General features: G+C 41.9%; 1 protein-coding gene across 4 annotated transcripts in view; it reads left to right on the forward strand.

Annotated features, from left to right (window-relative positions):
* Positions 1-22,324, forward strand: part of ARHGEF26 (Rho guanine nucleotide exchange factor 26) — a 112,391-nt gene that overhangs the window by 12,861 nt on the left and 77,206 nt on the right. For 3 of the 4 annotated variants that reach the window (XM_045583617.1, XM_036445491.2, XM_036445490.2), the window contains exons 4-5: positions 16,782-16,838; positions 20,682-20,842. In XM_045583617.1, coding sequence (XP_045439573.1) covers positions 16,782-16,838; positions 20,682-20,842 — 218 coding nt within the window. The remainder of the gene's footprint in view (positions 1-16,781; positions 16,839-20,681; positions 20,843-22,324) is intronic. The other variant, XM_045583616.1, reaches the window with a different exon arrangement.

The following is a 22,324-nucleotide window of genomic DNA, read 5'->3' on the forward strand; positions in this document are numbered from 1 at the left end:
ACCTGGGACCTTTCAGTTCTCAGGCCGACGTTCTATCCACTGAGTCAAACCAGTTAGGGCAGGAGTTGAAGTTTTGAACTTGCAAAGGTTTTCTTGATCTTTCGAGATCTGTGCTCAGAGATGAAGGACCTGCCATCCACAGGTGAATTGGCCCAGCGCCTCACCTAAAACGGCAGCGGGAACAGGAAGCCAAGAGTTCCTGGATCTCTGAGAACAGCTTGTGGGTTTGAAGGAAAATATCGATTGTTTTATCTATCTGGGGTAGATAAAACTAACAAACTACTTGTTATAGTTGGTGCCAGGCATGCAGCAGCTGAGACCTGGATGCAAAGTGAGCTCTGGTTTTCCAAGTTCACCCTTTCATGGGATCCTGGAGGCACTGAAATATTACAGAAAGGAAAAGATAGATTCTGACCCAAGTCTTTTTGGTTTTCATCATAACTACTCCCACCTTCTCCCCCTTGGCCTTCCCCCCTCCCCCCCCTCCATCCTGCACTGTGCAAGCACTAAAACATGACCATTGCGAAACCGGTGTTTGTTTTGTTAAGTTCAGTGACAGCAGCAAAGCCATGCTCACCAGTCCTCTCCTGACCCCATTGATTTGCCACGGGGCGTGTTTGTGTAATTTCCATCACCTTGACATCCCAGGTGCTTTTGAAAAGGGTATTCAGGCTTCAGGGGCAAAAACAAGCACCGGAGCAAAACTGTGCACTGAATTCAACAACCTAATATAGTCATTGCTACTGTACTCTTCCTTTGTGCTCTCCAACAGGCGAGTCTATCAGGAACCTTAAATCACTCCGAGTATTTCTTCCGTGTGCTTCAGACTTTCAGACTCTTCCTTCAGAAACTGGTTTTTCTGTTTTCATCCAAGTGTTTCTTCAGCTGTGCTTAGCATGGCTACCGGTGTCATAAGAAATCTGGAATCAGGACGGGCTCAGCTTTTAGGACACAGAGTTTGCCTCTGGACAGCTTCCCGAATTGCTGAACGAGAAAGGGACGATTGGAAAAGTGGCAATTTTATTCTAATTTCATCCAGTTGAAAATATAACAGACACGTTAGAGAATTAGTAGTTCGACTGATGGGACTTACTCTATCAGAATGTACACTGTTTAGTTGAAAGGCATACTTTTTCTCCCTAAAAATCAGAGCTCCACAAATGTAGTAAACCTATATGTTATTTTCTTTGCAGAAATGCTTTATGCATTTAAGGTTAGATAGTTTCCTTCTTTTTCTTATGTTTTCATACTTGTCTCAAATAATTTGCAGCCGCTCAGTAACATGCCGCTTAAGATAATCTCTTGAGTCATATAATTTTCCATTGGTGTTTTTGCAAGATAGCAGGCTCATAAAATCACTCTTTACCTTAGATGGTGATTAATGCTTCTTGCCATATTTATCCTTTGTGTTTAAAAAGATAGAGAAACATTCTCATTTTTCAAGTCTTGGCTTACTTATAGTAATTCACATGTAATTGGCGAGAGCTTTCGGCGCATACTCATCCACACTTTTAAGTAGAACAGCAGAACTCCTGGGATGTTTGCATTGTCATAAGCAGGAAAAGGGGTCCCTGTGCCCAGACCTGAGATTCTGGGCAGAGATCCTATTCCAGCCACAAGGGATGGATGGGGGCCTGCTTAGCCTGGGCCAGGGACTGGGCTTATATACTTTTGTTTTTTTCGTACAATTAGATTATAAGGTTCTCTTAACATCTTTGAAAACTAATTTTGACTTATATGAGCAACATAAAACACATTCTCCATGTGAAAAGGAATTTAAACATTTCAGATAAGACTAAAATCTTTTTGATAACATATCTGCCACGTTAATCCTTTTCCCTCCTCTGTAGGCAATGCTGTTCTCAATTTGGTAGCTGACTCATCCAAATCCACGCGTATGTAACATTTAAAAGAAAAAAGTAAACATTGCGTGTCTTACATACATAATGTGCTTTAATAGATTTTATAACTTTCTTTTCCTCTGAACCGTGTGTCTTACAAACCAGTTTGTGGCTATCCATGATCTCCAGTGTTCTTTCTAACTGCTGTGTTCTTCTATAGGATGGATGTGGGTTTTGTCATCTTTCCTTGAGTGGTGGTGGGGGAGTTATACATGCTTTGAGAATCTAATAAAAGCTATGAGCCCTGCACCTTCTCTTTAGAAAAATGCACACACAAGTATATGTGTACATATTTGTTTATCATTTTTGCTTTTTTTCATTTCCGTTTGAGGGCAGCTTTTTCTCATGGCTATCTCCAAAATCCTGGGAGCACCTCACTGTTGCTCTGTGTGTACTGAGTGCAGTTTTCATTTTGTTCATATTGTTCAGAAGTGTTTCTCTTTCTGAACTTTAGCACTGTTGGAACTTAAACTGAATAACCCTGTCTGAACAATATACATAGGTTGGGGGGGGGGGGACCTACTCTGGTTGGAGCTGAGTACGTAAAGAACAATTGAATGGTAGATATGCCAATATTTATGTTATTGATTCTCAGGGGAGAACAATGGGATGTGAGAAGGTGGAGGTGTGTGCACCAGGCCCTGAGGCCAGGCAGAGAGCCGAGGACACAGGTGCTCCCAGAAAGTGGGAGGTGATGAGCACAGGGACTTTGATTTTGGTTGGCCGAACTACAAAATGAGCATGTCAGCCAGGAACCCAGCCAGGGGACCTAGACAAAGAGGGTCTTGTGATTTCATTGAGCAGAAAACCAATGACAGAGAGTCCTTCATTCACCTAGTGTTTGGGGAGGGCCTGCTTTACGCTAGGCCCTGTCCTAGACACTGGTGATGGCGGCCGGGCGCGCACGCGTGTGCACACACACACACACACACACACACACACACTCCACCTTGCTTTCATGTCCTTACAGACACCCTGCATCGCTAGACAGACTATAAGGCAGAACGGCAGCTGTGTTAATGCCATGAAGGACATGTTTGTGCCGCTCTGAGAGCCTTTTGGGGAGGGCACCTGTCTGGGCAAGGTGCCGTCAGTCGAGGGAAGATGGCAAAGGAGATGGCAAGAGCTGCCATCTGAGGAGTGCCCAGATAGGTGTCTGGGCAAGGTTGGGGTGGGGTGTGGGGTGTGGGGGTGCAGGCACAGTGGAGGAGTCCCAGGCAGAGAGAACCTCATGTACGTGGGCCCTTGGGGTGATGGTGGGGAAGAGGAGTTAGAATGAAGTCAGTGCAGCTGGAGCTTCTTGAGCTACTTTGTGGGCTCCTCCTCCTTCCTCTGATCTCTAATGTTGGGGGGTCCCAGGCTCCGTCCTTGGGCCTCTGCTCTTGTCTGCACTCCCTTGGTGATCTCTTCCAATCTTGTGGCTTTAACTACATCATATGCTCTGATGACTTCCAAGTTTCTATCTCTAGAACTTCAGGTAAGAATATCCAACTTCTCTTCTGGTGTCTAATAGGCATCTCAAAGTTAACCTGTCCTAAAGGTGTACTTCTGATCACTCTCTTCTCTCCCACCCAAGCCTGCTTCTCCCACAGTGGCCTTTATTTCTTCTCAACCAAATAGCTTCATTTCTCCAGTTGCAGAGGTCAAAAACCTTGGAGCCATTCCTTATGCTCCCCTTTCTAACATATCCAACATTTATTTATTTCTTTCTTTCTTTCTTTCTTTCTTTCTTTCTTTCTTTCTTTCTTTCTTTCTTTCTTTCTTTCTTTCTTTTAATATATTTTATTGATTTTTTACAGAGAGGAAGGGAGAGGGATAGAGAGCTAGAAACATCGATCAGCTGCCTCTTGCACACCCTCTACTGGGGATGTGCCCGCAACCAAGGTACATGCCCTTGACTGGAATCGAAACTGGAACCCTTGAGTCCGCAGGCCGATGCTGTATCCACTGAGCCAAACTGGTTTCGGCAACCTACTTTCAATTAGGTGCAAAGCCTGCTGCCTTCACCTTCAGCACAGAGCTGCTCTGTGCTGCCTCCCTGTCCAGCACCGAAGTGGAGTACCTGGTTGCTTCCCTGCTCAACCACCGGCATTTGCCTTCGTCCCCTTTCGTCACTTCCCCAAGTAGCACCTGTGTAATTATCCTGTGGATGTGTGCCCTGTTAAAATATTCTGAGACACTATCTCTTTGTTCTGAACCCTCAAGTGATTTCTCCTCCACTCAGGGCAAAGGCCAAGTTTTATTGTGACCTGGAGGGACAGGGGCTGTGTGATCTGGCTCCTGGTTATCTTTCTGGACTCATCTGCCTTTTTTGCCTTGCTTATTGCTGGTCGCACTGTTGTCCCTCAGATACAAGATGTACTCTGCCTCTGGGCCTTTGCATTTGCTGTCTCTGCAGCTCGCAGTAGCTCTCCTTCTAGAAAGTCCCATGGCTCTTTCCCTCACACCCTCCTTCCCCAACATGTCCCATCCTCTCTGTGGCACTTATTCCTCCTACATACTACGGGATTTACTTTTTTTGTTTATTGTACATCTACTCCCACTGGAATAAAAGCCACACAAAGGCAGAGATTTTTGTCCATTTTGGTTCCTGTTGTATAACACATGGCATAGTGCCTGACTTAAGGAGGCTTGCGGTAAATATTTGATGAATTTACGAATGAATATATGAACGAAAAAATGCAAAAACCCAGTCCCGTAAGTGAAAATAACCAAAGCTACTCAGCAGCGAAAGCAGCCAGGAAGGTTCCTAGTTCGGGGCCATTTGGGGCTGTTTTTAATTTTTATTTCAAAAGAAAAATTCTTGATGGTTGTTTGGCCACGTCCAGGATTTAATAGATGTCTTGGAAACACCTGGGATCTGGTGTCATCACAGTTTAGAACTATGTTAGTGCATAGTAGCATTTGCATCCTATGAAATCACTTTATTTTTTGTTTTTTGTTTTTTTAATAAATAACACCCCCTGACCCTGCTTGGGAGTGGTCTGTTCCTTTTTTTTTTTTTTTAATATATTTTATTGATTTTTCACATAGAGGAAGGGAGAGGGATAGATAGCTAGAAACATCAATGAGAGAGAATCATCGACCAGCTGCCTCCTGCACACCTCCCATCGAGTATGTGCCCGCAATCAAGGTACATGCCTTTGACCAAACCTGGGACCCTTCAGTCCACAGACCGACACTCTATCCATTGAGCCAAACCAGTTTTGGCTGAAATCACTTTAAATGATAGCCTCTGTCCCCAGTTGGGGTTCCTCTTGGGGACTTGTCTGGGTGTGTTCTGTAGGAATACAAGGTAAATTAGGTAAAAGGAGAAAAGACTCAGTTACTTTGAGAGGTTCTGAGTACTTGTGGGGGAAGGCTCTTTACACTTGAGCTTTGGATTGTAGACAACATCTATCCTATTCTTATATTTGTTTTTCTGACCTTCAGATGTCCCCCCCGTGGCATCTTGTCCCTTGGTCCAATGATGATACTGTTTCTCAGAGCCACAAGCCACACAGTGGTTTGTTTGCATAACGACTGGAAAAGTCACCACCTTCAAAATTACTGTTGAATTTTAAGATATGGAACTAATGCTTAAAAATGTGTTTGTCAAATTTCATTGATTTATCCCGACTACATATAAGCTGTTGACTTTCTACCCGATTAGTCTGTACTCTCATGTCTTAAGTTGAGTACAGTTTTTATTATTTGTGTACCTGTTACTGGGGGAGATAGGGACTGGAGAGCCCATGGACAGCTCCTGCAGAAGGAAGTGCTGTGGCCAGTGAAAGGAAATTGCAGATTATTTTCCCCTTTGGCGTAGGAGATAAACTCTGCCACCCCGCCAACTGCAATAACACAAAAATGGGAGCAGTTCCCGTGAGGGGTCAGGAAACACCCTGCTTCTGGTAGGGATCTACAAGGGAGCATGGTGGTTGTCTGCTCAGCTGAGCAACACGGAGCCCTGCTAGCCACCTGGGGTCGAGGTCTCCGTGTGAGCAGGCAGGTCAGTGGCTGACTTGCAGGAGAGCTGTAGCTCTGACACCTGCCGTTGGGGCATCCTTTTATGAATCAAACCAATGGTTAAATGTAGTTCAATGATTAACCAGATATTTGCAGAGGCCTCCCTGTGTACCAGTGAATGTACTCGATTGTTTCACTGCAGTTTAGGTAGTCTTGTGACTAGACCACGAGGGCAAGCACTGTTTCTCTACGTACCTTAGTACTTGATACTCAGGCAGCTGAGATTCTGAGATGTTCGGTAGGACTGCTTGCTTACTGTTTTTATACGGGTCTTGATATTCCCTGAAAGAGCAGGAACCATACTTACGTGTGATGACTTGGCCAGTGTTGTGACTCAGTGACCATCTGCCTGTTGGCTCTCTTCCCATGAATTGGCTTATTTTTCCTCTTTACTATGTCTGTCTTTTTCTCCTGAAAGCTCCTGCAGAGTTGGAGTTTCTGAGACCTCCTAACTTGGACTTGGGTCCACTCCTACTCCGCCTCACACTGTCCTTTCAGCTTCCATATATATACTCAATGTATATCCTATATAATAAAAGGCTAATATGCAAATTGTCCCCTCTACCAGGAGTTCGACCACTAGACAAGCTGGCCAACCAACCACCCATGTCCCCTACCCCTGGCAAGGCTGGCTGGACCCCTCCCATGCACAAATTCATGCACTGGGCCTCTAATACACACACACACACACACACACACACACACACACACTTACACACACTGAGTGGCCAGATTATTATGCGTTCAGAGATCATCATAATCTGGCCACTCTGTGTATAATGAACCAATTTAGTTTCTTGAGAGCCATGTTGGGTCATATTGGCTCAGCTACTTTCCCTCTGATAATAGGTCACTTCCTTGTCATTTTGGCCAGGTGCCTAACAAGCTCTCTTCCAATCAGCTTTGGCCTCCACGATGCATTGTGGTGTGAAATGTGGCCACGTTGGGCTACTTCTTTGACAGAGAACAGCTTTTCTTGCAGGTGTCTGTGAGCGTGTTAAGTGACAAGACTGATATATCTTGTATACACTTACACATGGAGGAGTTGACATTGCAACCGTGGTCCATATCAGTGACCTCACATAATGCGAAATACATTTTACCTTCTAACCGATATGTGTGTCCATGTGAGTGCATGTGTGCAGGTGGGTATATGTGTGTATCCTGAACAAAAGTTTGACAAAGCAGAAGTTATCTTTAATGCATGCAGTATACTAGGGTATTTTCTATTTTATCCTCCTGTTTGGTTACATTTAAATAGATGAAGACCAGAGATTTATGGACTTTATCTTGCTGCTTACTAAGAGTTTCAAATTAAACTTGTAATTTGAAAAACCCTGGTCTCTGACTCCAAAACGCATCCCTGAATTATGGGGGGCAAACAAAACAAGCCTAAAACCTAAGACCTGTACTGCAGGATTTTATTATAGAAGCTGGTTTAGAGGACAATGGAAATGAAATGTCTAAATGATGTTTTTGAAAGAAGGTTGGACAAAATGTCAAAATGAATGATACAGACATCAGAAAAACAGTTAAGATCAAGATACTCCTCTCTAGAAAGTGTGACCAAAACTACAATAGATGGGCTGGTTGGACAGAAGAGTGGGAAATAAAAGCAGAAGTATAACATATGGCTTGAATGACATCTGATATGTAGGTAAACAGAATGCTAATTCAGTTTCTATTTCTCAGATCTCCTCCGTACAATAAGGTCATTCCCGTCCGGTGAAACCATTGCATGCTATGTAAATCCTACGTAAAACATCAGTTCACTTTATTGCTCATTTTTCCTAGGATAGTTATTTTCCTTAGGTTAGATTTTTATTGCAAGTCTAAGAAATTCACTTCAGGGCCAGTGTTGGTCTAAGTCAGTGGTCAGCAAACTCATTAGTTAACAGAGCCAAATACCAACAGTACAACGATTGAAATTTCTTTTGAGAGCCAAATTTTTTAAACTCAAACTTCTTCAAAATAGACTCGCCCAGGCCATGGTATTTTGTGAGAGAGCCACACTCCAGGGGCCAAAGAGCCGCATGTAACTCAGAAGCCACGGTTTGCCGACCACAGGTCTAAGCAACTCACTGTTTTGGAATTGTTCATCCTGTCCATTTGCCACTTGGCAAAAATAACAAACACAAACAAAACAGCGTTTACCCTGCGGGCATCCCCTTGACAAACGGGTGTTCTCCTCTGCAGAGGAGCCCGTCGGACCTGCCTGTGCCAGCCCTTCTTACTCACACCTTCACTATGTGTCCATGGCGTCATTCCCAGTGATGCGGACTCCAGCCCAGGCCTCCTCCCCTCGCTCTCACCCTTCCACACCTGCCTGTCATCACTCACTTTCAACACTGCCTCATAGCCATTGCCCGGTTTGGACTTGACTGAGCTCTTTCTGTTTCACTCCCTCCCTCTGCCTTACTCTGTTTCTTTTTCCTGCTGGTGGCCCCCTCTCCTCTCTCTAGCTCTGCTCATGGGCAACAACAAAGAGATGCAGGAACTGTTGGCAGCCTTAACAATTTCTTTGTCTGCCCTACTTGTTTTATTTCTCTTTCGAGAGAGGACTTTGAAACCTATTTTAGTTTTTATTTAAAATAAAGATGGAGGCCTTGGCTGGGTCACTCAGTTGGTTAGTGTCATTCCGATCTGCCAGGGTTTTGGGTTTGAGCCCTGATCAGGGTACATACAAGAATCAGCCAGTGAATGCGTAAATAAGAGGAACAACAAATTGGTGTTTCTCTTGCTCCTTTCCTCTTTCTCTAAAAATCTATAAAAAATAAATATGAGAATATTCTATAAAAATTTTTAGGTATAAAAATTATGCTTTAAAACCAAGGCATGTTCATCATAGAAAAATAAAAAGTATCAATAGAAAAAGATAACAAAATAAAAATTTGCTGACATTTTGTATATAAGATTTCAGGCCATTTTTTAAAAAGGTGAAATTGAATTTTTCTTTTGAGCAAGACTATCAATAATAAAATTATATTGTCTTGATACCCATATTTTTCCTGTGTTCTACATATCTTTTTTGTGTGTGTTATTAAACCTGCTGTTTTGTAACCCATTATTTTTCTCTTGACAATGTTGTGAATGACTTTCCGCATGATTAAACTTTCTTCCACAACAACCTTTTGAATGGCCTAAATTGTGTTTCATCACGTAGGTGGATGTTTAGTGGTTCTTTTAACCATTTCCCCATTGTTAGTCATTAATTTGTTCTAATTTTTCAATTTAAAAATTCAAAGTTTAAAGCTGATTAAGTTCTTTAAAATAATTAATTTTGAATTACAGAAGTAATACAAATACATTGTCCTTATTACAAAATTAGGCATAACAGTTCAGACCAAAATCTGCTTTGATTTTTATCACCATTCCCAACCCCCTCCACTGCTAGTCTTGGTCTGCTCCTCAGTATTTTATTAAATATTGCACTTTGTAAACCTGCTCATTCTTTTATTAAATAATTTTGTAAATTGCCCTTTTCCCCTAGCATCATTTTCCCTTTCATCTTTCCTACTTCTGTGCCATTAGCTTTTCATGTGTGTGTTTTTAGCGTCATTTTCTCCTCTTAACTGTTGGTAGGTGAAGAGCTTCATTTCTTGCTCACCTGGAGGATAGAGAATGAGTACATTTGGGTCTAGGCTCAGCACCCACAGGGAATGCAGGCTAGCTAGTAAGAGCCACAAGCAAAGGGAAGCATTCCTTTATACTGGGAGAAATGTCAAGATTAAGCAACACGTGAAATCACCAGGCCACCCCACTGACAACTTATTTTTCAGTGCCCCAGAAGCTAGGAATCCAGTGAGAGATGAGGTTTCTGGGGCACCCAGTGGGAGGATCTCTGTTTAGGAGGAAGGGTAGCTGTAGATCCCAATTCTGAGAAATTCAGAAGTGTTCAAGATGGCATGTGCTGCCTGGGTTAAGAGCTCAGCCTTTGAAGGCAACCAGGCAGGCTTGGGGTTGAATCCCAGCCTTGCCCCTCCACTAGGGCCAATGACTTGGCTTTCTGATGCTATTATCTTTCTTGAAGGGTTGTCATAAGGTTGAGGAGTGTATGGGTTGTGCCCTCTGTCCCCCCACTTGTGGCCAGTGGAAGTGGAATTCTTGTGATGTCACAAGGAAAGGAATGTTCTGAGACTCACACAGGAGAATGAATGATAGTTATTTGCATGGAATTAAACCCTTGTCTTTTCAAGGTACCATTTCCCTCTGTCCTGCCAGGGGAAAAGTCCAGTCTTGCCTTCAGTAGAGCTAGAATTAAGACACTCCTCCAGAGTCTCTGCTCCATATTTAAGCACAGTCCACTCCAGGATCTGGCTAGCTTAGTGTGTGTTCCCAGCTGCAGTCCGTTGCGTGTGGATCCACATGGCCATGGGCCAAGGGTCTGCTAAGGCCACATGGCAAGCTAGTGCATGGGTGAGTGTGGGTCACAGAGCAAGGGAGTGCAAAGAGCAAGCGAGAGAGAGGATTCTTTGTCTAGGGCTTATGTATTCCTAAATTTTTGTGGGTTTGCATTGGGGTCCACCCTCCTAGCCAGTGATCTTTGTTCCCAGGCTGGAGTGCCAGGAAAGCACCTCCCCAGTGTCACCCCGACTTCACTGTGGCATACACCTACCTTCCCCTTCCTCTAGTGATTTGTAGGCAATGGCACAATGGTGTCCTTGAGAGTGTGAAGTTGTAGTTCCCTGGTGAAGCTGCCCAGATGACCATGCTTTAATATCTGGCCTTCCCTTTGCTCTCTTTCTGTTTTTAATATTAGCTGGCTGATTACAATGATGATGACAGAAGTTACAAAGTTCTGGTACATGGCAAGCATTTGATATAAAGGTAGTCTGAGAAATGAAAGAAGGAGCAACGAGAGCTCTGAATCAGAAATTGGCCCGGTATGGTATGGGTAGCTAGTTCACCAGGCTGGCTGCAGTGAAGTGAAGCACACTTATCTCCTACATCCTACAGAGCGCAGCAGCAGTTTATTTTGGTACATTTAATTACCTATCTGTTTGTGGGTTGTACTCTCAGCCTCATATCTGTACTGAAATCATTTGAGTTCATTCAAGAATCCTGGCTCTGTCTATAGAGGGTGACTCAGGCCACAGAGAAGCAAACGCCTGAAGCCCTGGCCTGCCTTACTGAGTTTGCTGTCATTTTAGTAGACCTGAGGTTCCCTGGGCAGCGTGGAGAGGAGAACTGAGAGGCTTGCTGTTCTTTGAGAATCAAGAATTTGGGTGAGGTCTATGGAATTGGGGTGAGGTCTATGGAATTTGGGTGAGGTCTATAGAATTTGGGTGAGGTCTATAGAATTTGGGTGAGGACTCTAGAATTTTGGTGAGGACTATAGAATTTGGGTAAGGTCTATAGAATTTTGGTGAGGACTATAGAATTTGGGTAAGGTCTATAGAATTTTGGTGAGGACTATAGAATTTGGGTAAGGTGTATGGAATTTTGGTGAGGACTATAGAATTTGGGTAAGATCTATAGAATTTTGGTGAGGACTATAGAATTTTGGTGAGGTCTATAGAATTTGGGTGAGGTCTATAGAATTTGGGTGAATTTGGTGAGGACTATAGAATTTGGGTAAGGTCTATAGAATTTTGGTGAGGACTATAGAATTTTGGTGTGGTCTATAGAATTTGGGTGAGGACTATAGAATTAAGATCAACAATAGTAGATCAGCGAGCAGATCTGTGCTTTGAACAAATGAGTTAGGAGGTCCCTGGCATGTTACTTGCTATATTTTTAAACTAAGCATATGATTTTATTAAATGGGCCATTGTCTTCTAACTCTCTACCTCTCTAAAATTTTGATGCCATCTTGACCTCATTTATCTGATTTTTGGTTATTTAGGTCTCTAGCCCTTTGAAATGGATGTTGTGTGGCAGCTCTTAGCTTAGGTAGAGTGGCAGCTCAGGACCTTTCTCCATGGGTAATGTGGGGCTGGAGAGAGCCTTCAGGGGCCTGGCTATGGACATGACCCCTAGACCCTGGCAGATTTTTCGGTTTAGGAAAAATCTCAAACATACTCTCAAAGAGATGCTGTTCCCGTGCTACTTACCATGAAAGAACTGTAGCTCATTTGTAATTCAGGGGCTATTTGGGTTGTGTTAAGTTTGTAGAAAAGACCTGAGAGAGATTGTGCCCTGTGGTTTAATTCTGCTTTGCAATTCATTCCCTTCCCACGTGAGCTTTTAAGAACAGAAGCTGGTGAATAGGGAATCACTAAGAGGCAGGAATAATCAGCTGATTTTCAGCAAGTGGGGCAACTCTGGCCAAGTATAAAGGTCTCAACTCAGATGGGTATTCAACCTACATTCGTGTTTTATGGAGCCCGAGTGATCTTGGATCATAAATTTCTGATCTGCTTTTTCACTGTCCATCTCTGACAGTCAGTCTTTTGCGACCCTTCCATCTGGTTTCCCTGGCTGGTGGGGGAAAATAGGAGGAATGTGCACTCATCTTAACCGACAAACAGCATCAAGTCTTGGGGGGCCCGAGAACATATTCCCATTCACCCCATAGAAATGGTGATCTGGTTGACCGAGAGACTGGGATTGCTAATCTTGGCTCCTGCACAGAATCTGCTCTGTCCTGGACACAGGCTCAGTATGTACAAATGTCAACATTGGGGCTCTGTTTGGGCCTTAGAGAACTTGGCTTGTAACCTGTTCCAGTGTGTGGAGTGAAAAGTCAAGGGATATCGCACAAAGGTTATGGGTGTCCTGCCACCGTTCTGCGAAGTCGCCTATAACTGGTTGAGTGCGGGAAGGAATCTCTGCCGCAAGCCTCCCTGTTCCTTCATAGGAGAGTCACCTGAGTATGTCACACTCCCAAGTTGTCAAGAATACTGGCGTGAGTTCTGAATGGAGCATTGAATAATTAACTTTGGGGCCTGTACCATAGGCAGTTTGTTCTTTTCTAAATTTCAGTATTTTGGGTCTAACTGCACATGCATGAAGTATTTGTACTTTTTTTTATTATTAATTTCAGCTAATTGTTCATTTCTTTCTCAATTGGACCCAGAATATGTATCCGTTACAAAGATCGTGGGTGAAGAATTTCAATACCAATTACAACAGTAAAAATCTACAAATTTAAAGCTATTATAACATTACTGAGTTCTCTGAGTTTGTTATGTGGTTAAGCCATATACATATATTCATATTTGTTAACTTAGGTCAGAATTGTGGTCTTGGGGCTATAATTCTGTTGCATTATTTGAATTTCACTTACAGTGTTGAAGATACTGACCTGCATTCATACTTTCTCTTTAGAGTCTAGAACTTGCTACGGCAAGAACGGATCAGTCTTGTGAATTGCTTAGATTATATAAACTCAAGAACCCCAAATTGAATCCAATTGTTAGTGTTTCATTAAAGTATTTTCACAGTTCTCCTTACTGATTATATAGTTGAGTAAAAAATTCAAACCAGGCCAAGACAGTGAGGAGTTAGTCAGTCCCAGGGAGGTCGGAAGAGACTTTAAAGGAAGTGTTGCTTTGATTGCGTGTTCCGTTTGTACTCAGCCAGAGCTACCGACATGAAACAGTATTTTTAAAATGAAAAAGGAGCCTGTACAATATAAATTTTTTGTTTTAGATAGCAAAATAGCAGTTTTAGAAGCTTCCATACTGTATATATATTTTTTTCATTTCTGCATGTGGAAACAAGGGGAATAATAGGAGAAATGTGATAAACATAATATTTTAGCAAAAAGCATATAAACTTTAAACTATAGGTATAACAATATCCTTTACCAGATTTATTTTTCTAAGCAACCCTCCCCCCCCCAAAAAAAAAAAAAAAAAAAGTCTGGGCCTACCAGTGATTTTACTTAAGTTCACTGACAAGGTCACTGTTTTTGAAAATGTCCAGAGGTATTTACTATTAAAAACTTGCCACACAGTCTTTCTTGTTTTTTCCTGCTTGATATTTGCCCCTATTTTCCATTCTCCTCTCATCTTCCCTTCTCTTCCTTCTGCCAGCCTTTGTGGGGCCCTCTTTTTATATCCCTTTCTTCCCCTCTTCTTCTGGTTTCATTTCTCCAACCTATTCTCAGGGACTGCTTAATGTAGGCTTCCATGTGGAAGGAGGGCTCAGGTGCACAAAATGCTCCTCCTTGCTCTGGAGGAAGAGGCTGTCCCACCCAGACTGTGAGGGCACTCAGGGGCTGAGATGGAAGGACAGGCCCTGGAGCCATGGTGTGGCCGCCAGCCAGGAGAAACTGGTTTGTCATAATTCCCCAGAGCAAACTTTCAGGCTCCTCACATGGATCCCACTTCAGTTTTCTTATGACTGAATAATGCTTCCTGGAATCTTTTTTTTCCCCTCTCTCTCTCTCTGTGTCACAGTTTTGTATAGGTTGCTGGTTTCTAACTGATGACTTTTAGGTTAAAACTACCTTCTCTTCCCCCGCAGAAAGCAACTACTTCAGCTGGGGAATTTGTTTTGTTTTTATGATCAGGTGAAGCACTCTTAATCCCTCGGTAAACTAGATGTCACCTGTCTAGGTCTCTAAGCCGCAGGTTTCCTTCTCTTCCCCTGAAGATTTCCTGGTCTGTGAACTCGTCAGTCCTTTTGAAAATGTGAATGGCCTGGAAATGCTTGCTGATGACCTCACCTGCAGAGATTGTGGGCATGGAGCCTGGATATCCATCTGCCAGGACTCTGTGTCAGGCAGGAAATCCTGTGAAATTCTTGTTCAGGGTTAACCAAATGGGAGAGGCTCTGAACAGTTTCATTCTGGCCATCTCCTCCCTTATAAGTGCCTGAAGGAGCCTTTTTAGGCATGAATTCTTGCTGGGTCAGGATGGTGGATGCAATGAAACATATGGAGGCTTGGTATAGAGACCTGGCATTAGAAGGGGTCGCGCCCAACCCTACAGAAGGGTGGTGGAAAGGGGTCCCTAACCCTCATGATATTGTGGGTAAGAGCATGAGCCCTGGAGTTGGACAGGCATGGGTGTGGATTCCGGCTTGGCTACCTATTTAGCTGTGTGATCTTGGATCCCCAGCCTCAGTTGTTATCCTCATCTGTGAAATGGGGATAAGAAGAGTATCAACTTTTCTAGAGTTTTTATGAGAGTTCAGTGGGAAAACAGGTGTAAAACGTTTCGCACATTTCCTGGCATAGGGTAAATGTTCAGTAAATGGTTTCTCATTTTAATATTGATTTGGGACTATATTTTTATACTGCTTCCCAGCTTTTTCCAAAAATTAAAGTAACATGTGGTTGTCTTGGTTTCCAATGACAACACAATGTAGAGAGCCTTCTTCACTCTACCATATGCATCACACCCCTGGAATTCACGGACATGTGCGAGGTGGACAGGAAGCATTTGAAGGTTACGGTTTTCTGGATCCTCAATTTGTAGTTCTCCATTCTCAAACTGAGACTACATCTGCAGTTAAAGGGTTACCTGTGTTTTCTCCCAGCTTCTCCTTTCACATTGGCCTTTTTTTTTTTAATAAATCTTTATTGTTCAGATTATTACAGTTGGTCCTCTTCTCCCCCCCCCCCCCCCCCAGTCACATTTGCCCTTTTGCCATTTTACCAAAGCAAGGCATCCCTCCTGCCTATCACAACTGTTACTACAGTGCGTGGCCCCAAGGTGTCAGACCACTGGGGCTAAAATAAAAGGGGGTCAATGTGAAATATTTTCAGTGAAGCCTCCTTTACTTAAGCCACCATAAGGCCCTCCATCTTTCTAAGAGTTTCATCCTCAGGAACATGTTATTCATAAGGCTTAGTGCATTAAAATTGAAAGTAACTATGTTGTTTTGATCATACGCTATTAATGATAGTTGTGGTGGTTATATAATCCACAAAAAAATCTCTTTTATTCTCAAAGCTAAAGTTACAGGGATTTTTAGAAAATTATGTTTAAAATTATAGTTTTGCTTTCAGGGATAGTAGCATGACTGATAAGATACCCGAACACATAGGATTACTAGGTTACATTAGGAAATTTTGGGGGGAAATTGATGTAGGAAGGTGACTTCAGGGGAGAAAGAAGACGAGGGTAAAATCTCCAAGGGAAGCTTATGTACTTTTTAAATGGATGATGGGTGGATATCAGATCGTTATGGCTTTTATATTCCATTGAATATATTTAAACGACCACAACAGCACACATTTAAAATGTCTAGATTGACAATTAGTAAAATACATCTTGAAAATTCTTTAATGTAGGATGAAAATATGAGACGTGAACTTAAAAGTAGGTCTAGCTCAGCTGGTGTAGCTCGGGATCCAAGATTTCACCAGGACACAAGATCAGGATACATGCCCAGGTTGCAGGCTTGATCCCCAGCCCCAGTAGAGGCCCTGCAGGAGGCAGCTTTTTCATTGATGTTTTTATCTCTCCATTCCTCTCCCTTCTTCTCTCTCTAAAAATTAATAAAAATATACATTTTAAAAATATGTTTTTAAATTTAATTTTGTTGTTTTCTTTAAAAAAACTTTTATTTTATTGTTTAAAGTATTACAAATAGTAGTACATATATCTCCTTTTTTCCCCCATTGACCTTCCCCCGGTCTCCTCTACCCCCCCTCCCCCCCCCCCCCACACACACACACAGTGTCTTGCGTCCATTTATTATGCTTATATGCATACATACAAGTTCTTTGGTTGATCTCTTACCTCCCACCCCCTAATTTTGTTGTTTTCCATTTATCACTGTATACCTTCTTCCACCTCCACCTACCCCCCTACCCCATGCAATTTGAGGATGTATGAGACTCCAAAACTTCACATGTACTGAATTCATCATTTTGCATAAATTTCTCTTAATTCACTTTTAAAGTCATAAAGTTATGCCTTACATAAAACAATCATTAAAGTGAATGAACTAAAAACTCTTTTTCTCCCCCACCAGGTGAAAAGAAATGGATTATCTCAGACAGTTAGCCAGGAGGAAAGGAAGAGACAAGAGGTATGTTTTCTACCAGCAGATGCTTTAGGGCGTGAGTGGGGAACGTCTGGCCAGTGAGCCGCGTAAGGCCCATGAAACCATTTGGTCTGGCCCTGCCAAGGTATGAGGGGTAGCGTAGTTAAATATTTGACCAAACACAGTGGGCTGATTTTTAAGTTGATAATTTCCTATGGCCTGTGAATGTTATCAATATTCAAATGGCCCTTGGCAGAAAAAAGCTTCCCCACCCCTGCCTTAGAGCTCTGAAGTGTGCATATGCTTCCACCTACTGTGTGCACTTGCTCAAGTGCTTTGCTTTGCAAATGTGTGAAATAAATACAGGCATGGGAGGAATAAAATTACAGAAGACATATGTGATCACTGTCAAGCGAAACTGCTCATAACGTCCCAGGAAAGAATATTTTAAAATATCCTGACGTTCATTTAAAAACAAAGCACCTAGTCCAGGTATTTAAACTGGAATGAAAAAGGACGTTAGTGAAAAAACTGGTGAAATCTGAATAAAGTATGTACATTTGTCTGTAGATTAAATGTAACGTACCCTGGCTATGTGAGGTACCCTGGCTAGGGGAAGCTGGGTGAAGGAGACACAGGAACTCTGAGCCCGCTTTCCGATATTCCTGTAAATTTAAAACTATGCCAAAATAAAACTTCACTTATTAAAAAATAAAATGTAACAATAGGGTTTTACAACTTGAAGTTTAAGTAACTGAAGTTTAAGAAAATTACTTGTTGTGATAATACTATGAAGGTCTCAAAGCATTTTCTACCTGTTTTATGCATATTTATATAAATTTACGCATATACATGCATATGAATTAATCTTACAATGGTCATGTTGCATCCTTATTTCATTGGCATGGAGTAATACAATAATATAAGGGCACATTATATTGCCATTTTTTAAAGTTATAATATTAGTATAACCATCACTGAGAAGTTATATTTGTAATTTTTCTTCATTTTTTTAAAAGTAAAGAAAATAAGACTTTCAATAAAGTAGAAATCCTGTATTTTCATTCTCAGTCCTATTCCCAACCCCAGAGGCAACTATAATTATGAATTATATAACTGTCCAATCAGTATTTTTAACTCGGTATTTTTTAATGTGTTCTATAGATTTATATACATGTACTGGTGTGTGTGTGTGTGTGTGTGTGTGTGTGTGTGTGTTAAAACATAGATAAATGATTATGAGTCTGAGCATACTTTTGGTTACTTTTTACGTTCAACATTGTTTTTGAGATTTATCAGTGTTAATGTGTATTAATCTAGATCACTCATTCAGACCACCTTTTTTTCTTTTCTTGTTAATGCTCACCCGAGGATATTTTTCCGTTGATTTTTAAAGAGAGTGGAAGGGAAAGGGAGAAACAGAAAGAAGCATTGATGTGCAAGAGACACATCGATTGGTTGCCTCCTGCACGCCCCCGGACCAGGGCCAGGGAACCTGCCACCAAGGTGCATGCCCTTTACCGGAATCGAAACCAGGACCCTTCAGTCTGAGGGCCAATACTCTGTCCACTGAGCCAAACCAGTTAGGGCAGACCACCTTTTAAAAAAAAATACATTTTTATTTATTTCAGAAAGGCCGGGAGTGAGAGAGAGATATTCAAACATCAGTGGTGAGAGAGAATCATTGATTGGCTGCCTCCTGTGTGCCCTGCACTGGGCAACTGAAGCCACCACCCAGGTTATGTGCCCTGACTAGGAATCAAACCGTCACCTCCTGGTTCATAGGTTGATGCTTAACCATTGAGCTACCACCTTTTAAAAATCTGTTTTCCAAATGATGGACCATAGGTGACATATTTTTTTCTTTATTGTTAGCATTGTGATATAAACAATGTTTCTCTTTCCCTGTGGACAAATTTAAGAGCTTCTCCAGAATCCTGATTCCATTTGAACATTTCTGGGGTTTTTTAATCTCTTTCTATTGGGAGCTATTTTGTTTTCCTTATATTTTGAAAATATTTATTTAGATTTGCGATATGAAAAAAAGTGTGACAGCAGCAACTCTACCTTTATGGCTTCTTTCTATTCCTATGTACCTATTTTTAGCAGGGGTAACCTGATTTGCTTTTAAGTAGTTAATGTTGCAGGTGTTTTATCAATTACATTAACCCTATTATATGCAAGTACCACTTATTCATCTTTTCCTGTGACCTATTCTTTACAGTTCATTGTATCTTTTTGTTCAGATCTTCATATTTTGGATTTGATTATAAAAGTCTTTAATTTTTAAAATATTTTAAGTCGTATCCATCAACAACCTGAAGTCCCTTAGTTTTGACTGGAAAGTGACAATTTTCTTTAGTTGGCATTGCTCTTCCTGGGGATAATCGTATGATCATTGTGTTATAGAATTACATAAGAAACAGGTTCAGTGAGACACCTAATGTGCCTACTCTAATTTACTCTTTAGAATTTATATCACTTAAATCCCTGAGCACAAACAAGGCTAGAGCAGGGCATTGAAGAAAGATTTCCCTAAAAGCTTATGGATGCTGAACAGAGAGATGCATATTGAGATTGGCACCACTAATCTGACTTACAAATATGGCTCACCCACCAGTAGCCAGGCCTCTACCTGCCCAGCCTCCCCTGCTCCCACCCAGCCTTAGCAGCAGCACAGGGCGTCCTGGGAAGAATCTTCTGAGCAAGGGCTTGCAGGGAGGAGCCCCAGAGGGCAAGGTGATGATGGCAGGGTTACTAGGGAGGTCTCCAGGAAGGACGTGAATCTCAGGATGTCCAGGATCCCTCCCTAAGGAGGAATTTCCCCTGTGTTGTCATTCTTGGAGGGCCTGAAGTTGATTTTTGTTAAGGGGCTAGATGAATTCCTTACCTAGGGCACTGATGTCCATCCACCTTAGTGGGTTGGCATTTCATCATGAATGAATGCTTATCAGGAAAACCACTGTATACCTGCCACCAAGAGTTTCTGCAGAGGGCCCTTTGCTCCTTCTTGAGACGCTGACAAGAGCAGAGGTGGTGGCCTGTTGAACAGGCAGAATTGCTTTCAATATGGATGAGTTGATATAAAAGAATTCCTGAGGCAGTCAAGAGCCTTTTGAGGGTAGGTGCAGTCATGCTCTCTTAACACACCCAGAATGTTTGCTGTCCTTGACTGCAGACGATTCAGATTCAAACGTAGGTAGAGAAAGGTCCCAAAGAGACCGAGAGGACTGTATTTGTGAGACAAATTTTTCTCTGAATCCTAAGTGATGTCCGTACATCTTTACTGTCCCAGAGCAACATGCTTTAAAAGCAGGGCTGCAGGATATGACCCCAAAGATTAATTAGTGTCACACGGAGGGAGATTTTATCACATGCCCTAGCTTCCTGACATAGATCCTACCCCTTGGCAAAGTATGACCTCAGAATGCAATCTCGTTATACAAGCGATGATTTCATTGTTTCTTATTTACCCTATGGGCAGTGACTCTCTCTCTCTCTCTCTCTCAAGATTTGGGTATAAGTGCCTTATATAAAGACAGTAGTGTGGTGATACAGTTTTCTTTATTATTATTTTTTTGTAAATATGCTCTTATTGTGTGTGTGTGTTTTGAGAGAGAGAGATAGAAACATCAACGAGAGAGAAACTGGGGATGAGCTTGCATGCTGACTTGTGTCCTGACTGGAAATCGAACCGGTGACCTCTTGGTGCATGGCTCGATACTCAACCACAAGCCACACTGGCCAGGTGTAATACAGTTTTCTTCATGCATATCTTTTTGTACTTTTCAAGATATTATATTCATCCTTATACGCAGGATTATGGGAGTTATAGTTAGTTCTTCAGTTAATAGAATTAATAATATATTTCTTTTTCCTCCTTACCAGGCCATCTTTGAAGTTATATCCTCTGAACATTCATATTTGCTCAGCTTGGAGATCCTGATACGAATGTTTAAAAATTCTAAAGAACTGAGCGACACAATGACCAAAACAGAGAGTCACCATCTTTTCTCCAATATTACAGATGTCTGTGAGGCAAGCAAAAAGTAAGTTCCCTTTATTTATTTACCTTTGGTCATGACAACGCATTGCTTACTAACAGTCACCTGTGTTATCTCAAAAGGAAGGCATTTGTAGACATGAAATGTCTCATCTACTCAATTGGCTTTTATCTTTATTCTTTGAAATAAATTTAAAGATACATTTCAGGCTGTTGACATAGAGACAGATGCTAAGTGTGTAATTATTTGTCACAGCAGACTGTGTTATCTAAGGTCTCGTCATTCCTTCTCTTCCCTCATTCTGCTCACTCTTTTCCTTTTCAATTATGCCAATGATGTGACAGCACTTAGTTGGGAAAGAAAAAAAAGGAACTAACAATCATACCAAGCAAATACAGTAATGATTTTGTTTACATCTTCATGTTCTTGTGTTTGTTCACATATTACTATTTTGTTCACATAAAACATTATTTTTGAAATGTGTTTATAATGACATAGTGATTTCTATAGGTTTTCCGTATTAGCATTTCAGAAGCGCTGCTGGGAGAGTTTTCGGTATCATTTTTCATGAGTGCAGGAACGCGGTCTACCAGCATTGAGCTTTTATGTGCTTCTTAGCCAACTGTACAGCCTGTACTGCAACCAGAAGGTCACTAAAGCGAACCATACGAAGCTGCTGGTTATGGACTGAATATCGGCAATTTTATGTGGTTTGGTCAAAGTTGGATTTACTATACAACTAATGAAGCTTAAGCTTCAAGCCTTCTTGCTTGTAAGGGTACCTTTTAAATAGCTGCTTTGAACCTAATTTTTTTCTTAAATAGAGGGCCTAGAAGTTGGACAGTCTTTAGGATGGTCAAAAACTGGTGGTGCCCTGGTGTGTATATTCCTTGTGAATCCGAACATTACTCTTCTGTCACTTCAGAGAGGAGCCAAGCAGTCACGATAGTGCCTTCATGTATGCCTGCTGGCTCAGTCACTAGGTGCCAGGTGCACTTTTGTTTTGAGCTCTAAGGTTGAACGTCCATGCTAAACCGATCAGCACGTGAGGTGGGGCTTCTGCAAAGAGATGAAATTTGAGGTCCAATCACTGAGATCTCCAAATGTTTCATGATAGTGGCACAGATTCTGACACCAGAAAAGATCCTGGCAATCTTGTTATTGACATGGGTACTTAAAATACACATTTGGAGGACCAGCTGGGCCTGAGGGAACCGTGTGCCTGTGGTGTGTGTGTGGGGCGGGGGGGGGGGGGGGGGCAGGGGTGCTGGGAAATCCTCTTTCAGAAGCTTTTTCTGTTGCTTGTGGTCCACCCATTAGTGCTTTTGATACTAGTCTTGCCAGTTTTTATTTATTTATATATATATATATATATATATATATATATATATATATATATATATATTCGGTTGATTTGAGTGAGAGAGACGGGGAGAGAGAGAAATATCAATGTGAGAGAGTAGCATTAATCAACTACCTCTTGAACGCCCCCCACTAGGGATTGAGCCCACAACCTGGACATGTGCC

The sequence above is a fragment of the Pipistrellus kuhlii genome, unplaced genomic scaffold (assembly GCF_014108245.1).
Source record: "Pipistrellus kuhlii isolate mPipKuh1 unplaced genomic scaffold, mPipKuh1.p scaffold_m20_p_2, whole genome shotgun sequence".
In the NCBI taxonomy this organism is placed as follows: domain Eukaryota; kingdom Metazoa; phylum Chordata; class Mammalia; order Chiroptera; family Vespertilionidae; genus Pipistrellus; species Pipistrellus kuhlii.